The sequence below is a fragment of the Tachysurus fulvidraco genome, chromosome 11, assembly GCF_022655615.1.
Source record: "Tachysurus fulvidraco isolate hzauxx_2018 chromosome 11, HZAU_PFXX_2.0, whole genome shotgun sequence".
In the NCBI taxonomy this organism is placed as follows: Eukaryota; Metazoa; Chordata; class Actinopteri; order Siluriformes; family Bagridae; genus Tachysurus; species Tachysurus fulvidraco.
This window is the reverse complement of record NC_062528.1, coordinates 9,219,607-9,236,137: the sequence shown is the minus strand read 5'-3', so window position 1 is coordinate 9,236,137 and position 16,531 is coordinate 9,219,607. Positions and strand designations below refer to the sequence as shown.

At 36.0% G+C, this 16,531-nt stretch overlaps 1 protein-coding gene across 2 annotated transcripts; it reads right to left on the bottom strand.

Moving 5' to 3' along the window:
• Positions 1-306: 306 nt before the first annotated feature.
• LOC113661216 (alpha-2-macroglobulin-like) lies at positions 307-14,948 on the bottom strand. Of its 2 annotated transcripts, XM_047820934.1 has the most exons (34): positions 14,813-14,947; positions 13,638-13,818; positions 13,321-13,477; positions 13,176-13,228; positions 12,902-12,922; positions 12,603-12,768; positions 12,429-12,513; positions 12,219-12,321; positions 12,004-12,124; positions 10,668-10,777; positions 10,408-10,578; positions 10,051-10,284; positions 9,708-9,920; positions 9,445-9,594; positions 9,133-9,258; positions 8,836-8,929; positions 8,570-8,702; positions 8,260-8,485; positions 8,050-8,176; positions 7,836-7,957; positions 7,709-7,760; positions 7,544-7,627; positions 5,283-5,459; positions 5,104-5,179; positions 4,824-4,980; positions 4,657-4,731; positions 4,350-4,512; positions 2,778-2,968; positions 2,251-2,466; positions 1,121-1,242; positions 899-980; positions 695-772; positions 468-573; positions 307-384 (listed from the first exon to the last, which is right to left on the bottom strand). In XM_047820934.1, exons 1-34 carry the CDS (start codon positions 14,896-14,898, stop codon positions 344-346), a joined length of 4,299 nt encoding a protein of 1,432 aa, XP_047676890.1. In that variant the 5' UTR covers positions 14,899-14,947; the 3' UTR covers positions 307-343. The 2 variants fall into 2 exon arrangements, 1 of the variants encoding a protein (XP_047676890.1); XR_007144434.1 differs by lacking the exons at positions 307-384; positions 468-573; positions 695-772; ... (1 more) ...; positions 1,121-1,242; positions 2,251-2,466 and adding an exon at positions 3,882-4,122 and having other exon boundaries at positions 2,783-2,968; positions 14,813-14,948.
• Positions 14,949-16,531: the final 1,583 nt, after the last annotated feature.

Here is a 16,531-nt window from a genome sequence, read left to right as displayed (position 1 = left end):
TCAGCCTGTATTGGTCATCTACAAAAAGCAGGCTGAAATGTATTACATCATGTACAATATACATGAAATATAAAGGGTGTGTAACCCTGTGCAAACACCTGACATGAGTGTCAATGACAGGCTCTGATTTAACTGTGCTCGGCTCATTAGGACTGATTACATTTTAACCCTCATGAGAAAAAAAACATTAAAACTTAAATTAACAGCAATTTAATATGTATGTGAAGTGCATGTATAACCAGTACATTAAAGACATGCAGACCTTTTTTTGAATCTTTAATGCAAATAAAAAACACAGCACACAGATTCAGCTTTTCTGAATCTTTAATGCAGATTTTTAAGCTTACACACAAGGGGAGGTGTACTGCGTCTCAGACCGGACATCTAAATGGAAGAATCAGTAAGTGGAAGCAATGTAGTCACAATAACAATGGCAATAACAATCTCACAACACAGGAGAATCTTACTTGGTTGGTAGTAATCATAAACTTTGATCACAGCTGGCTTGAGATTCTTGACAGGCATCGCTTGTTTAAAGTGTAGATGATAGTTGGCAGGAATATTCCTTTGGACCTGTTACACCAGAGATACACCAGATAAAACATGCATGTTTTAATAGAGTAGAGCAGATGTACAGCAGATGTGGATAATGAAGGTGATAATTCATGTTGTGTACAGATTTCTAATCTCTTACCTTTTCTATATACATGATAATATGGTCATCTTTGGAATGTACTCTTTTCACCAAAGGAAAATACTCCAGCCAATGAAGCTTGTAAGCACAAAATTAACTCTGCATTAGTAAATTAATAATTAAACAGCATACATGAAAGTCCTGGCATCTGCTTTATAGATATACTAAATAGATTTTTGTGTTTAGCGTGTTGTCTCTGCTTACTTCAAATGGATCTGCTGTAAAACCTGATAAAAGTTTTATGTCCACTATAATCATGGTAGTGCTGTGTCGTGTCAAATTATAACTGAAAATTCAAATAAACAAAATAAATAAACAAACAAATAAATAAATAAATTCAGTTAATAAATAATATATTTAAGGATATTTATTCATTAACTAAAAGAAGTCTTGATTTGAGTGTATTTATGACACTTTCATTCTTACGTGATGGTGAAATGGAGGGACGCTATTTCTCCAAATGATTTTTTGCAGTTTGATTCAGTTGTAGCTGTGATGTTCAGTGTATTGGTTTTAGTAGGTGTGGGAACATTGTAGAAAAGTACTGTCTGTAAAGAGGATAAAAGTTGCATGAAGCAGTTATTAAAGTGAAAAATGTGTCTTTTTAAGCTTCTGTTATTCTTGTCATCTTGAAATAGTCTGAACATTCACCTCTGACCTGCAGAAATGGTAGTTATTGAATGTTTTTTGTTTTTGTTGCAACAACGTAGTGAATTGTTTGTGAATATCATGTGTATATGTGAGAAAATTAACATTGTATAAAGAAACTGTATACTGAATCTCTGTACTCATTTGTACTAAGGGTTTGTAATTTATTCATTCTTTATATTCTAGGATGTAATATTTCATAACACCCAAAATGTTGTTGAGTAAAAGTAAAAATTAATAATAATAATAATAATAATAATAATAATAATAATAATAATAATCTTGAGCATTTTTAAAACTTGGGTTTAAAGACCAAAGTATAAATAATGTATAAAGGATGTGCATTCAAATTATTATTCAAAACAAAAAAAACATTTAAGTTGGCATATTAGTGTCATGACTCAGCCCGGACTTGGCCATGTGCATCTGTTTACGTTCTTCGTCAGGTGTCTGCCCCTCCCTGTCTGCACACCTGTTTCCTATTGTGATTACTCTGTGTATTTAACTGTACCGCGTTGCCTTGTGCAGCGCGGAATCTACTGTTGTCTTGTCCTGTCTTCAGTCCGTGTCCTGTTTTGTGTTCCCTTTGTTATTAAACCCTGTTTGTTTTGCTATCCTGTGTTTGGGTCCGCTTCCTTACCCCGCGTCATGACAATTAGACATAGTGAAGAACATACTGAAGATTATTCTTTAATTATTTAGATTATACTAGATTATTTAGTGTAATTTTAGGTATATGATTAGTTTAGAAATGAAGACTTGTGAAAACTTGCATGCTACCTCCTAGAATGCATGTTAATTTCTAAACATCACAATGTAGGATTTGGAAATGGCCTGGTTTTATTAAACATTAGGCAACCTAACAGAAGATTCATAAAACAGTTATCGAGATGAAAAGATGCACTGACCTGCACTGATACACAGGTGGAGCCCTTCACATCAATTCTGTATTTACCAGGAACATCCTGCAATGATCTTTCTTGGTACAGTAACTTGTTGTTCTGGTTCACATCAAAGTTGTGACTGTGTCCAGCTGCAGACTTTACAGTTACTGTGCTAGAGCCTTCTGAGCTGAAAACTTTAGTGGAGTACAGAGCCAGAGCTTGCAGGGCCACGACTGTGTCCTGATGAAAAGTGGAGAAGTATTGTTTTTCTCTTAATGTTTTTACATTTACAACAACATGTATGTGCTTTATATTAAATATTTTATTTTAAGAATGTTGTGTTTGAGTAAGTAAGGATGCAAGTCAGAGATATTTTGGCCTTCTCAAACAATCCTATCAAAGGTTATGCACAAGCGTCTAAACATATGACGCAATGCAATGTAGAAGCTTATTAAAACATCGATTCTGTCAATTGTGTCTGGAAATTGTTTGGTATTTTGTGAGTCCTATTCTGAGACAATAAAGGTTTAATTAAAATCACATAAATGTACCTGGGTGGAGTAAAAGCCTCCATAGGGATTGTGCTGTTTTACCAGCCAGCTGACTATCCTATTAGCATAACCCAAATCAGCAGCAGTGAGTTGACCTGAAGTGAGAACAGTTAACAGCACATAGGAGCTGATTTCCACTGACAAAGACCTGGAGTCCTCTGCTGTTGAGTGAGACCAGTGAAGACGACCACCTAAAATTAAAGAATCACAAGTTAATTTGATTGAGATACTTATGTGTTGACTTAGATATGAATGACCAGAGTTGTCAGCACTCTTCCCACACTTCCTGGCTTGCTACACTACTTCCAGGTCAGTGGCCATCTTGGATTTTCACTTCCAGGGTGGTGGCCATTTTAGGTATAAGGCACTATATAAAGATGCTGCTTTCACATGGTTCCTTGCCAGATGGTCTCCTCAGTTTGCCCTGTGCACCTGTGATATCTTCCCGCCTTGTTCCTGTTCTGCCCTGCCTGGTTTGACTCTTTGTTTCTGGGTTTTGTCTGCCCTGCATTATCCTGATTACCTGTGCACCGGATTATTGGTTTGTTCACGATCCGCCAAAGAAAACCGGCTCCATCCTTGTGCCTTCTCGAGGCGCCTCAGTCCAGCATAGCAGGAATATCTAATAGGTGAACAGGAACTGTTGGCCATCAAGTTGGCCGTGGAGGAGTGGCGGCACTGGATGGATGGTGCTGGGAAACCCTTCCTAGTGTGGACATACCACCAGAATCTTGAATATCTTTGCTCGACTAAGTGACTGACTTCCCAGCAAGCCCATTGTGGTCTTTTATTTGGACGTTTTAATTTCACCCTATCACCAGGGATCAAAGAATGCCAAGCCAGATGCTCTATCTTGGTGGAGGAGGATGAAGAACCTGTTGTGGAACAATAGTATACTCATATACTATATATACTCCCTTCCTCCGTCATGGTCTAAGCCCTTTGCCTTGATATCGAGAGGAGGGTCCAGCAAGCCACCTTCAATCTCCCAGTTCCGGATGGCTGTCCAGAGGGAAGGTTATTAGTTCCTGACCGTCTACACTTTTTAATCCTCCAATGGTGCCACAGCTTCAACATTTTCTGTCACCCCAGCTCTGTATGCACCTTGTCAGTCCTCCAACAGCACTTCTGGTGGACTAAGATGAAGAGGGATGTCCGGGAGTTTGTGGCGGCATGTCCTTTCTGGGCTCAGCATAAGACACTCCGGGCCACTCCAGCTGGCTTGCTCTGTTCTCTCCATGTTCCCAGGTGGCCATTGTCTCACATCTCCATAGACTTTGGAGATGTTGCGGACAGAAACACATGGAAAGTACACTCGGAGGCTGACTCTTTTAGTCGAGGATGTCTAACAAAGTGTAAATCAAAAGTGAAACTGAAAACAAGTGAATAACTTCTAACATCATGACTCATGAACTTAATCTTGACTTATTAATGACTCATGTTTCAATGAAACAGGAAAAACATGACAGAGAAAGAGAAAAGACAAAATATGATATGCTCATGATGGTATGTTTAACTAAAATAATGTATCTGTTGCAAATTATTCTGCTAATACCTCCATGTACTCCATACCTCTTGAAATAGCAACACTATCCAACACTTTCAGCAGTCGCTCTCGAACCTCATTCTCTCCAGCCAGGCTGAAAGTGTAGGCCAACAATGCAGTGCTGTAGGTATTTGTCAGTTTGCCAATTGAAGATTTGAGACAGAGTAACCCTTTATTTACCACAGGATCCTACAATCAAAACATAAATAATGCTAAATAAGAAAGTATACTTTTGAAAGTTTCATTTAGTTGGAGCTTTATTCTGGCTTTTGCAGACCCTCCCTACTGAATCATGTCACCTGAAAGCAATCATAAATTGTATCATGCTCTTACTTGCACTGTAAAGCCCAATTCAAGGAATGCTGCAGTGATGTAGGCAGTAATGGTTACTTCATCATTTACACCACCCTGTAATACATGAAAATGATGCACACATAAAATAGAAATTTGGTACATTTATACAGAAATGTGATCTCTAGTATCCTTAGAACCAGACATACCTTAATTGTATTATCGAACAGATTTCCCTGTTGTATAAAACAGCCATCTGATCCCTGCATATTTATAAGCCATTGCTTTGTTTTGTTAGTGCTTTCTGGGTCAATAAAGATGTAACGTTGTGCTTTGCCAAAAGTCTTTAAGACAAAAGCAGTTAACCTGGCAGTGGAGATTTATTTGTGTCTATAATTAATCTTTTTTCACAATTTTCAAAGTAAATTCACAATAGCTGAAAATGTTATGTATAACAGGCATTATTACTACTTCCTTTAAAGTTCTTACCATGTCTTCTCCTCTTCCTTAACAAATGTGCTATATCCACCACTTATATGTCTATAGTTTAGCTGCCTCTGGTATCCTGTGTAAATATAAATGATTGATTCTGATTACTTCAGAAAAAATATATTGGACAGCTAGTATTGACCTGTAAAGATTAAAAAGAGAAATATTATGTCACTGACCACTTTTAAGTAAACCAGTAGCCCTGTCATGGATAGCTGTGGTGAGCTGCTTGGTGTTTTCTAGATACTGAAGAATGTAGATATTTGGGGCGAGGAGAGCAATGTTGTCTTCTCCACAGCCATTTGGCACCCTTAGTAGTCCATCCAGATTTTTTAATGCACGACCAAGTACGTCTCCTACAAAAAAGGAACAATAATATAATAATCTTTGTATATTCTTTGTACCTTGGGAAAAATCCATTGCAGTGCCTACTGTACTGTATATATGTCCATATATGTTTTCATTTCATATGTTCTGGATTGACAGAAAAGCTCAGTAAACTTTGTGTAAACTAGAGTTATTTACTAACCAAATACTTCTAGCCATCAAAATAATGAATCAGCATATAACTGAAGACAGGGAAAAGCATTTTCCAGCTTCATGTCACACATTCCTGCTCACTATGTAATTCTGACCAATCATGCCTGGTTGTGCACCTATGTTGTTATCCTAAGAAAGTATTATATTTTCTAATAATTATTGTTGTAAACAGATGAAATCTGGCAGCATCGATTGCATATCATTATTCAGTTCCACTTGGACACTTGACTGCAGCTGTCCTAGAGCTTGTCAGCTGATAAATGATTTTTTTAGACAATAAAAAGTTTGGAGCTGAATATGGAAGTTGCACCCAGGTCATATTTTCATTCTAAATTTGGTCAATGAGATATAAGTGGCGGTGAGACAAATGACAGCCTTGTAGATGTACACCATTTACCATTCTTGGCCAAAGATAAACATCTTAAAAAGCAATGTGACGAGAAATAGAAAAGGTGAAGCTCTCAATTTATCCTTCTAGGAAAATTGACAGACCTATGACAGAAGACAGGGTGAAAATAATCCTTTGGATTTTAGGATTAGGTGAGCTAAGAAATTTTTAACTCCCTTCACAAGGAAATCAGCCCTTCTCTCCTTACTTTTTCTTCTATGTATTAAATAGCATTCTGCAGCTAGAGCATTCCTATGGTTGATAAATTATAATTCTAAATAATCATCAATAATCTATAAAAGATTGTTAAAAATGCATTTAAATCAAGCATCACGTTAGTTCAGGCAGGCCACGTCGTCAAGCAGCATCAGCTGATAATCAGCTGTTCATGACGCGCAACAATCCGGTTACGACATCCATATTATTCCCATTCACTGAGCCGCTTTCTAACGCATCTTTGCTGATGTGATTTAAACCCCCCTCCTCCAACCCCGACTCCACCCAGCCGAAACCCGTTGTTTGTTGTACCAGTTTACGTTATAAATCTTCAACACGTATTAGTCCCCCCCACACTTTATTTATTTATTTGTTTGTTTGTTTGTTTATTCATCTATTCATCTATCTATCTATCTATCTATCTATCTATCTATCTATCTATCTATCTATCTATCTATCTATCTATCTATCTATCTATCTATCTATTTTCAAAACATGTAAGCAAGCGTATTTAATACTATGCATGATTATTGATTCTGTTACACGGGGGTTTATTCTATTTTCTAGTTGCTGCTCTACACGCTCTGTCCATGCATGCGCATGGACGGGCACGTGGATTTTTGCCCAGAACAGAACCATACCGCCAACACTAACTGTATGCTATCAGCTAATAAATGCTCATTTGACAAAGTGCTCCTGACTGAAATAAACATTCTTACATTTTTAACTATTCTTTAATATTTAATTAAATACTCTTAAGGTATATGAATTTTCTTTGTATAAAAATGGAATTATTTAAAAATTAGTTCTTATAAAAATACAGTACAATATATGTCAACAAGTATGTGGACACCTGACCATTATACACATATGTAATTGTTGAACACACTATTCCAGATTTACTCATGTGCTGCACTATTCTGGGAAGGCTTTCCAATAAATTCTTGAATGTAATTTTAAGGGATTTGTGCTCATTCAGTCACAATGAGGTGGTGAGGTTGGGCATTAATGTTGAATAAGAATGCCTGGCATGCATTCTGTGCGTTTCAATTCAAAACCAATGATGTTCAGAGGGTTTGAGGTACAAATTAATGCAATTCAGCAACATTTGCATGCTTTTTTTGAACTGTGTAAATTATTCTTTTGTTGGCTTTCACCAGTGCTGTATCTATCATTTAATAAAATTGTTCATTGCCAACAGTACATTTTACAAATCAAATTCATGGCATATGAGAAAGTTCACTCTAATATGACATATGACATGACATATTTCACTCTAATTTTTTTCTCTCTTACCAAGCACTGAAACAGAAGCTTGTGCTGATCCCTCTATTACATCCTCAGGAAGTGTCAGCTCCAATTCCTCGGAAACACTGTTGCCTGTAGTGCATGTATATTAACTCATTATCTTTACTGAGTGGTACAGTACCCTGGGAACCAGTTCATATGTGTAAGTCTAACCTTGTGGGCATAATATCCAGCTCTGGCTTTTTGACTTTTCAGACCCATCAGCCTACATAGGGGAAATTTGTCATTAAATCATAGAAATAATTTGTAGAAGCATACATTTTCAAGCTTTTAGACTAACCTTTACAATCAGGCTTCGTGTAACTGTGTCAATACGGCCTCTCTCTGGAACACTCACAATCTCATTATCACACACAGTCTGGGATTGTTCTGCCTCTGCACTCACTGTCACATTCAAGACTCCTGTAACATAATAACAAACTCCCCAAGTCTCCACAATGTAATGAAATAGACATACTAGGTTCTATCTTAGCTGAAGAGGTTTGAAGTCTCACCAAGCACAGAGGGAATTAAAGTCCATTTGAAGGTCTTTCTTCCATTTGCACACAAACAGGATGAATACTCGCCATCAGAAGATTTTTCCAGAGTGTAGTCTGAGGAAGGGGCTGGAGCCACTTTAACCTGTCAATGAGACACAGGTGATTAATTTACTGTGCATCTCAAACGTCACAATACTTTCAGAAATAAAATAAGAAATAAAATACCATAATGCATTTGGAAAGATAATTGAAGACAGTAGCCTTCAGCTCAAAAACCTCTCCACGTATAATGGAGTAAGGCAACGAGAGCTCCAGGAAGAAGGGCTGAAACACTGTGAGCTGAACAGGAGGAGCGAGACCCAGACCTATAGAGGACACGCAGAAAGCATCTGTCTCCCAAGTGGTGATGGTGTCAGGAACAGTGACAGGAAGCTGTACTGATCCAGAGTCCCTGTGGAAAATTACATTGCTTTTAATGTTTAAAAGTGCAAATATATCAAATAAAGTAAAAAAAACAACAAAAAAACATCCTAACCCCACTTCAACAAGCTGCCATATCCAAGATTCTGGGAACAATTTGCGAATTTGCAGTTTTGGGTATGATATTTCGGGATCATAAAGTCTGTGATATTCTTCTCTACCGATGTCTAGAAGTAAAGAAATGCCTCCAAAAAAAACAAAAACAAAAACATAATTAATTAATTTGTACAATAGCTCTTATATTGGTTAGTACTATGTATTTATGCTTATGAAAATGGTCTTAATGGTACCCTCTAATGATATGAATTCAAAAGGAAAAACCTGAGAGACCGATACGATTATAATGCACGCCTTTGTACACCAAACAATGATGTTCTCTAACAGCCAAATTTGTTGCCATCTTCAGCCCCACTCCCTATAATATGATCAATATAAATAGTCATCAAAAGTAACAGTCAACCATGGAACCAAGTAGTTTTTTTAAAGTAAAAAAACAACAACTTTATATTGAGAGTATTAAATAAAGTGTATTTAGAATTTTCATCTACATTTTATAGTTTTCCAAGATTCACTTTCACAAACAGTTATGCAACATTTCCCAGTCAGTCAGTCAGTTACCGTTAATGTATTGTAGACATGTTCAACCCATACATCCCGCTGGGGTCTAACATGCAAGCACTTCAGCTCGTCTTCAACTTGACTGGGATAATTTAATACTGATTTCACTGGCAACAAATGAAATATCTATGGGTGATAAAAAACATGACATTCATTTAATACTATTTTTCTTTTATTATTAATGTTTCTGATATGAATGTTTCCATAACATACATATATCAATATATGTCTCCATAAAAATTAAGTAATGGCACCTAGTTGTAAGGCCAAACCCCAAATCATCACAAATGGGGATATATATCAAAATTTCACCTTGTCAGTGTTCAGCCGTTTGTTGGACTCCATGATGAACACACTCTGATCTACAGCACTGAGGCCACACAGTGAACCAGGATGAGCTGAGACCCCAAGAGTGTTCTTCTCACCTGGAACTGCTTTAGAGGGAGAGAACTGTAGTGAAACCTGCAGGTCATGAAGAAAACTAGTTTAGATGGGTTTAGTTTTTTATGCCAAACAAGAAAGAATTAGATTATTTCACTGAACATAAGCTATTAAGCTATTAATGCTAACATTACCTTATTTCTAAAACATTTCTCCACACTGAATTCCCTGCTAGACGCAATGACATTCTCACTAGGCAGGACAGAGTACAAGACAACCTGCATTTCAGGAGACATCTCAGCATCAACAGATAGTTTAAATGAGACTTTTCCTTTTCTGGTATCTGTAGACTCTTCCACATCAACTGTCTCATGCCCATGATGGACTATGGCTCCTTTAGACAAGACCTGAATCAGAGGCACAAAATATATTATAATAAATGTGCAGTGAAATATATTTAGAGTTGAAGTAATAAAGGTAATACAGGTGACTCTCATTTCCTGTCTCAAGTAGCATACAATTACTACAAGTACTTACCATGTATATAAGATCAATACTGTAACTTTCAGGAGTTTCCCCAACAATATAGTAGTTAATTGTTATGGGAATTTCAGAACCACATTTAAATGGTTCTTCTGAGCTCTCTATTGACAGTTCACTGAACACTGGACTGTAAGGTATAGCAGGTTGGAGCAGATGTATATATGTCTCTGCAGTTAAAAAGAATGGTGTTTTGTATTGGTGGTATTTTTCCTCTGGATAGACTCTTGCCTAGATAACAATAACACAAGAAAAATAATAACCATAAATGTTTGCTTTACCACATGATGGTGTACTAAAAATTGGTTTCTTTTTCTTTCATTTCCTTTTTTGCGGTATTTTGTCATAACATACACTCAATAATATCTCTGTTTTAGGATGTTCAGGTGAAGGGACTGAGAAGTTTGCCAAGCCATTACTATCTGTAGTAAGATTGAGTAGTAATGTTGGAGCCCATCGTTGACCTTCTGAAAGATACACCTTCTTGTTAGGAATTGGTGTTCCATTGAAGGTAGTAACTTTAATCTGTTGATCAGAGAAAGAAAAAACTACTGTCAATATAGTGTCAAACATAAAACCAATAATAAAAAAAATTAAAAAACAAACAAACATACTTTTCCTTCTATAACTTTTTCTCTCTCAAAGTATTTTGGCGAATCAAGGATTTCCACTTGGCCAATTTGGAAAGAAAGCCTTATCCTTTCAGATTTCACTATGACATTATCTAAGCAAAAAGAAACAAAATGCAGTATGTTATAATGAAATACAAACAGAGCCGGATTAACGCAAAGGCAAACTAGGCACGTGCCTAGGGCCCGATTGGCGGGATGGGGTCCAGACAGAGGGACAAAATATATATATATATATAAATATAAATATAATAAAAATATAATAAATATAAAAAAAATAAATTATAATAAAAATAAAATAAAATGTACAAATGTCCTATCTACAATTTATTTCATTATTTATTAATTAAATAAAAATAGTAACGATGTTTATTTAAACCATATTTATATAGAGGCGCCAGCCAGTTAAGTCCGAGGAGACGTCAGCGGCGGTCAGACGTCAGAGCGGGAAAACAAATATAGCAGGCAGGTGTGTTTTGAGTAGTAGGCTGACTTTGAAGATGCCTTCGGGTGCGGCAAAACGTAAAAAGAAAAAAAATGAAGAAGAACAAAAGAAGAGACAGCGGGGGGCTTTGCAAAAGTTTCTGTCGGGCAGCCGTCTGACAGCTGTGAACGCGGTGGAAGATGCGGCGGGAAATGCGGCGGAAGACGCGGTGGAAGATGCGGCAGGAAATGTTTAAATCCTCCATCCTTATATTTATTATTTATTGTTAGACAGTTTCTAAATGGTCTTGATGATTGTGAAGGGGTCATGTTTGCCTTCTTGTTCTTAATTACAACATTTATAAATGTTGTAAGCTATTGCATTTTGCAGAAAATCTTAATTAAATGTGTTGATTAAATGTAAACAGAGCAAATAAACTTATTTGCTCTGTTTACATAGTTTACTGACACCTATTGATTATTTGCTGGTACTACTGCCTTAACAATGACACTCCCAATGGATGAGGATAATTTAATAGCGTTTAATAGAGCCGTGTAATGACGTATAAATAATGAATATCAAAAAATAGTCTGATAGACTGTTTAATATACAACATAACCAATTTGTAACTAAAGACTGGGCTATGTAAAATGTGAATTAACTTTTATTAGTAACTTTGGTAAGTTTCAGATTTCAATTCATAAATAACATCGATGGAGGGGGGCCCAAAAAATGCAGCCTGCCTAGTGTAGTCCATTTATTTAATCCGGCTCTGAATACAAACAAAAGTTTTGTTAAAGTATATTAATGGGCATAAAGTATAACATAAGGAATCAGACTGTTAAGAGCTGTGGCTTTGTTCTTATCTTTGTTTTTAGAGATCCAACACTGACTTACCTGTTCCTTCCTCTGTGAATGTAATACTAGCGTGAAGATAATCCTCAAAACTTTTATCAAATTCAGTATTGATGAGGCTTGACACATTGAAAATAAGGAGTGCACAGCCATTTCGACTCATCTATGGGAACACCCAAAACAAATGGTGTGAATGTTTTATTAGTGAGAGAAAGAGAGAGTGATATAGTTGTCGGTGAAGTTTGTTACATACATACTTTCACCGTTTCACTCGTACATCTGGCCTCATTATTTATCTGCTGTACATTGCGACACACCTTCACCACAGCTTCACCAGGTACTGGCTGTCCATAAATGTACCTTCATATAATAAAGTTACATAAATACAAACATAATTCTGAGCTAGATATCGTATATACTGTACATGTGCTAAACATTCAGTTGTGTAAAATACACTTGAAGCATACTTTCCACAGACTTCTAGCTTTAGTTCCTTGTCACCAACGCTGTGCTCTTTTGGTGCGTTCAAAATAACCTCAAATTTGGGTAAAACTAACAGTAAATGCAGCTGATTATTACAGATATTACATGATGTTGGATACATTTGTAAAAACTGAACTGTTACTAATAATCTAACTTACCAAACTTCTCCACTTTAAAATTGTACTTTATCAAACTTTTTCCAGTGTTAGCAATCAACTCATATCGTCCCTGTGGAGCCTCAGCATTTAGCTCATGAGAAAGCTGCAGTATCAAACCTGTCGAAGACACATTTGTCCACTGACCAATCCTGTTCTGATGACTATCCTGTTTGGTTTCACAAAAGATATCTACATTTAGTTCAGCAATATGAAGATTTTGACAAAGCATTGCCTTATAGATATTACATCTAAACAAGAGAGTCATAAAATATGTAATGTTGTGCTTGGTTCCACTTCACCTGAAGACTCACTGTACTGTACTGTGAAGTATAAGAGAAAAATCAAACTTTAGAATTTCCTTTATATAATAATTGAGACACCATAAAATTACCCAGAACATTATAATCAAAACAAGTATGTTTTATTTAATGGAATTTGAGCAATTTAAAATATACAAATTATTTTTAAAATTGCTTATTGGTCTGTGTGATTATTAATGAATTAATAGATATAAATGACAATAATCTGTTAAATAGGTGTCTTTTATGTATTAACATAAATCTCTCCTCCTACCGTTTGTTTAAATGGGATTAATTTATAATCCATAGAGACAATTCTGAAATTCACTGTGGAAATATAATAATTGTGAAAAAATCTTTCATTAAATAGTTGAAATTGAAAACTGAAAAGAGTGATTGTTATTGCAGGAAGGAGTCACCTGTTTGGCCTGGACTGTAGATGGGTTTATCAGTCTGAATAAAAGTCAGTGTGTCATATGGTTTAAACATCACTTTTCTTTTCTCTGTCATCATAAAACCTTTCCCTTTAACGTTTACTTTGATCTCCTGCACTGATTCACTCACAACCTGTGGAGCCTGTGAAGATGTATTCCATGTTGAACAACACAAACGACTTGAATTAAATTAAATTAAAATACGTAAACTAGCTAAAAAAAAACCATATTGTGCACTGACTATCGTAATAAATAAATAAGTAAACAAACAAGCAAACCAACATAAAAAATACATTTCTGACCTCAAAATTGGAGCAGCGATGAAAGTCCTTTTCCACTGTTTCTTGTAAAAGATTTCTGCTCTGACTCTTGTGAACCAGATAAATGTTTATTTGCAGAGTCTCATTAGGCTTTAAAAGACTCACACAAAATTTGGCATTAGAGCCAGCTGGTATTAAAGCAGGAAATGTCACCATGAAATATCTACAGACAAAAAGAAAGGTTTATGATCAATCAATTTTCAAGTGAATAATATGCAATCAATGAAAATTAGAGAAAGGTTGTTGAAGCAAACTACTGTAGCCATATCATAGTAAATGTTTGAGTAAACCCTTAACTAAGCAGAACAGAGCTCAACAAACAATAGTATTGCAAAAGTCTAAACAGAGGGCCTTAACCTAACATTGACCTTTGCGCTTAGCTGCAAACTGAATCATGCAAATTAAATGTCATTGCTATATGGGATCTGTGTAAGATGTTTGCAAAATTAGCTCCTTTTCAATTTAATGCATCAAAACAAATTTGTATCAGTCATAACATGACTATCTAAAGCACCTGACATTTCGCCATTTTAAAGTGTCCATGTGAGCCAATTTCTTTACCTCACATTATACCTGAACTGTTGTTTATTATAAACAATGGTATCCTACATCATGTCCACAAATGAAAGAGGCAATAAAAAGAAGAAGAATGTATTTATTTATTTAATTATTTATTTAAGAGATTCATATGTGCTGATAGTATTATAATAGTTTAAGTTTATGATTCAATATATCATAAGATAAAAACTAAAAGTAGACATACTTCACATGTGTATTTGACAGAGGTAGGCACAATCACTGCTAACAGTAATAGTGTAATCTTACATGACAATAATAAAAATCACCTTTTGAGCAATAACTTTGTTACTTTTAATTTCTTTCTCTTAGTTGAATCCACAGTAACTGAAACAAGGACTTATTCTCTCTGGTGAGTGGATAATTTTTTTTGTTGTTGCTTGAAAGCTTTGTACAATGTCGTGGTAAATATGATTTTTTTTCAGTGCATGAGACCACTAAAGTTTTGTCTGTAATGTGTCTTTATAGGTGAAATGCTTCACTGGAGTACCGTAGCTTCTAATGTATTATCACAGTGACAATCTGTAATTGTTAATGACAAATAATAATAAATTGTTTATTTATGATTACATGATACTCACGGTCCCGAGGTTCGTCCATAGACAGAGAGAAAGAGGAAGCTGGCTAACCACAGCCTCATCCTAATGTAGACCCAACTGACCACCATGATGATATCTCCACTGCCAAACTGGAGAGATCAAAATCCTTTTTAAAGACAGCCCAACTGCACTCATTCTTTTATTAATGATTAACCACTTTGAGCAATCTGAGTACATTTCAGCCTTCTCTTATAAGCAAATTTAAATAATTCCAATAATTGTGCAGGAGGTAAAATCTACAGTTGGACACTTATTTAGACACACATTGTGTTTTATTTTAACTATTAATTAGAAAGAGATAGTATTACTGTGACATACACTTATTACCTTTAGCTTCTTAATTAAAGCCTTTAATCAAATTAGAAAAATAAAAATAACCTGAGAGGTTCAACTTGCAAACTTTACTAAAGCTTTGAACTTCTTATTCTGACCAGCTACAGCAGGTGTGAAAGTTCATCCATTCTAACTGAGATCCCTTCTCTTTATTTAATTTCATTGATTAATATAAAAATGTTTGTTTTTAATCCTTTATTAAATTAAATTAAATTAAATTTTATCACTCTCTCAGGTAAGTAGTTTATTTTTAATGCCATAATATATATTTTTTTTTACCTCAGGCCTTTGTTGTGAAGCATGTCTGTATGTTTACAATGTGTTTTTATTTGGTTCCTGTACTGTCTACACTCATGTCTTATAATTGTTTTTCCCCCATATGTGTCCTTATTGCCTGCATCTATTTTGAGTTTTCCCGTTGATCTTTTTTGTCTATTTAAACCCTTGTGTCTTTTGCTTTGTCTCTATTCCTCCAGACCCAGTTCTTGACTTTGTATGCTTTCCCCATTGAATCTATTTTGCCCAGTCTTCTGTACATTGTCTGAAGATTGCCTGGAGAATCCTTTTCTCCTCTCCTTTTCTCCCTCAATACTCATTCTCTTTGTAAAGTTATTTCATCACACAAGTTCTCTTACCACTGCTATGCTGATGACACTCAACATATCATCTCCTTCCCAATCTCAGATACCATGGCTTCTGTTCGATTCTCAGCATATCTGGCAGGCATCCCATTGTGGATGACAGCTCATCAGTTGAAGCTCAATCCTACCAAAACTGAATAACTGATCATCCCAGGTGATTAATCCCCAAGACAAGATCTTACAATATCCCTGCACAAAAATCTGATCTCCCCTTCAGTCACAGCTGGCAACCTTGGGGTAACCATGATCAATCAACTTTCCTTTTCCTCGCATGTTGCTAATGTGAAACGCTCATTTCTATTCCCTCTCTACAACATTAGAAGGATTCGTCCATTTTTGTCCACACAGGCTGCTCAGGTGTTGTCATTCACTCTTGTCATCTCAAGATTGGACTACTGCAACTCAGTGCTGGCAGGTATACCTATGAATGCAATTTGTCTTCTGCAAATGATCCAAAATGTAGCTGCATGACTTGTTTTCAACCTGCCTAATTTCTCACATACCACCCTGTTGCTGCGATTCCTCCACTGGCTTCCGGTTGCTGCATGCATCAGATTCAAAACACTGATGCTTGCCTACAAAGCCAAAAATGGACCAGCTCCCTCTTACCTCAAAGCCCTCATCACTCCTCGCACTGCACGACTGGTCCCACCATCTCTCAAGGTAAGAGGTAGGTACAGTATACAACAAGACTCTTTTGAACTTTCCCTAGGGGTCCAGACAGCTG

Excerpts from the sequence above, each read along its gene's own strand:
- LOC113661216 (XM_047820934.1), bottom strand. The coding sequence starts at position 14,898 with ATGGTGGTCAGTTGGGTCTACATTAGGATGAGGCTGTGGTTAGCCAGC. Across the intron at positions 5,460-7,543 it reads AGCTTCTGTTTCAGTGCTTG|GAGACGTACTTGGTCGTGCA; the intron begins GTAAGAGAGAAA and ends CCTTTTTTGTAG. Across the intron at positions 5,180-5,282 it reads TACTGGTTTACTTAAAAGTG|GATACCAGAGGCAGCTAAAC; the intron begins GTCAGTGACATA and ends ATATTTACACAG.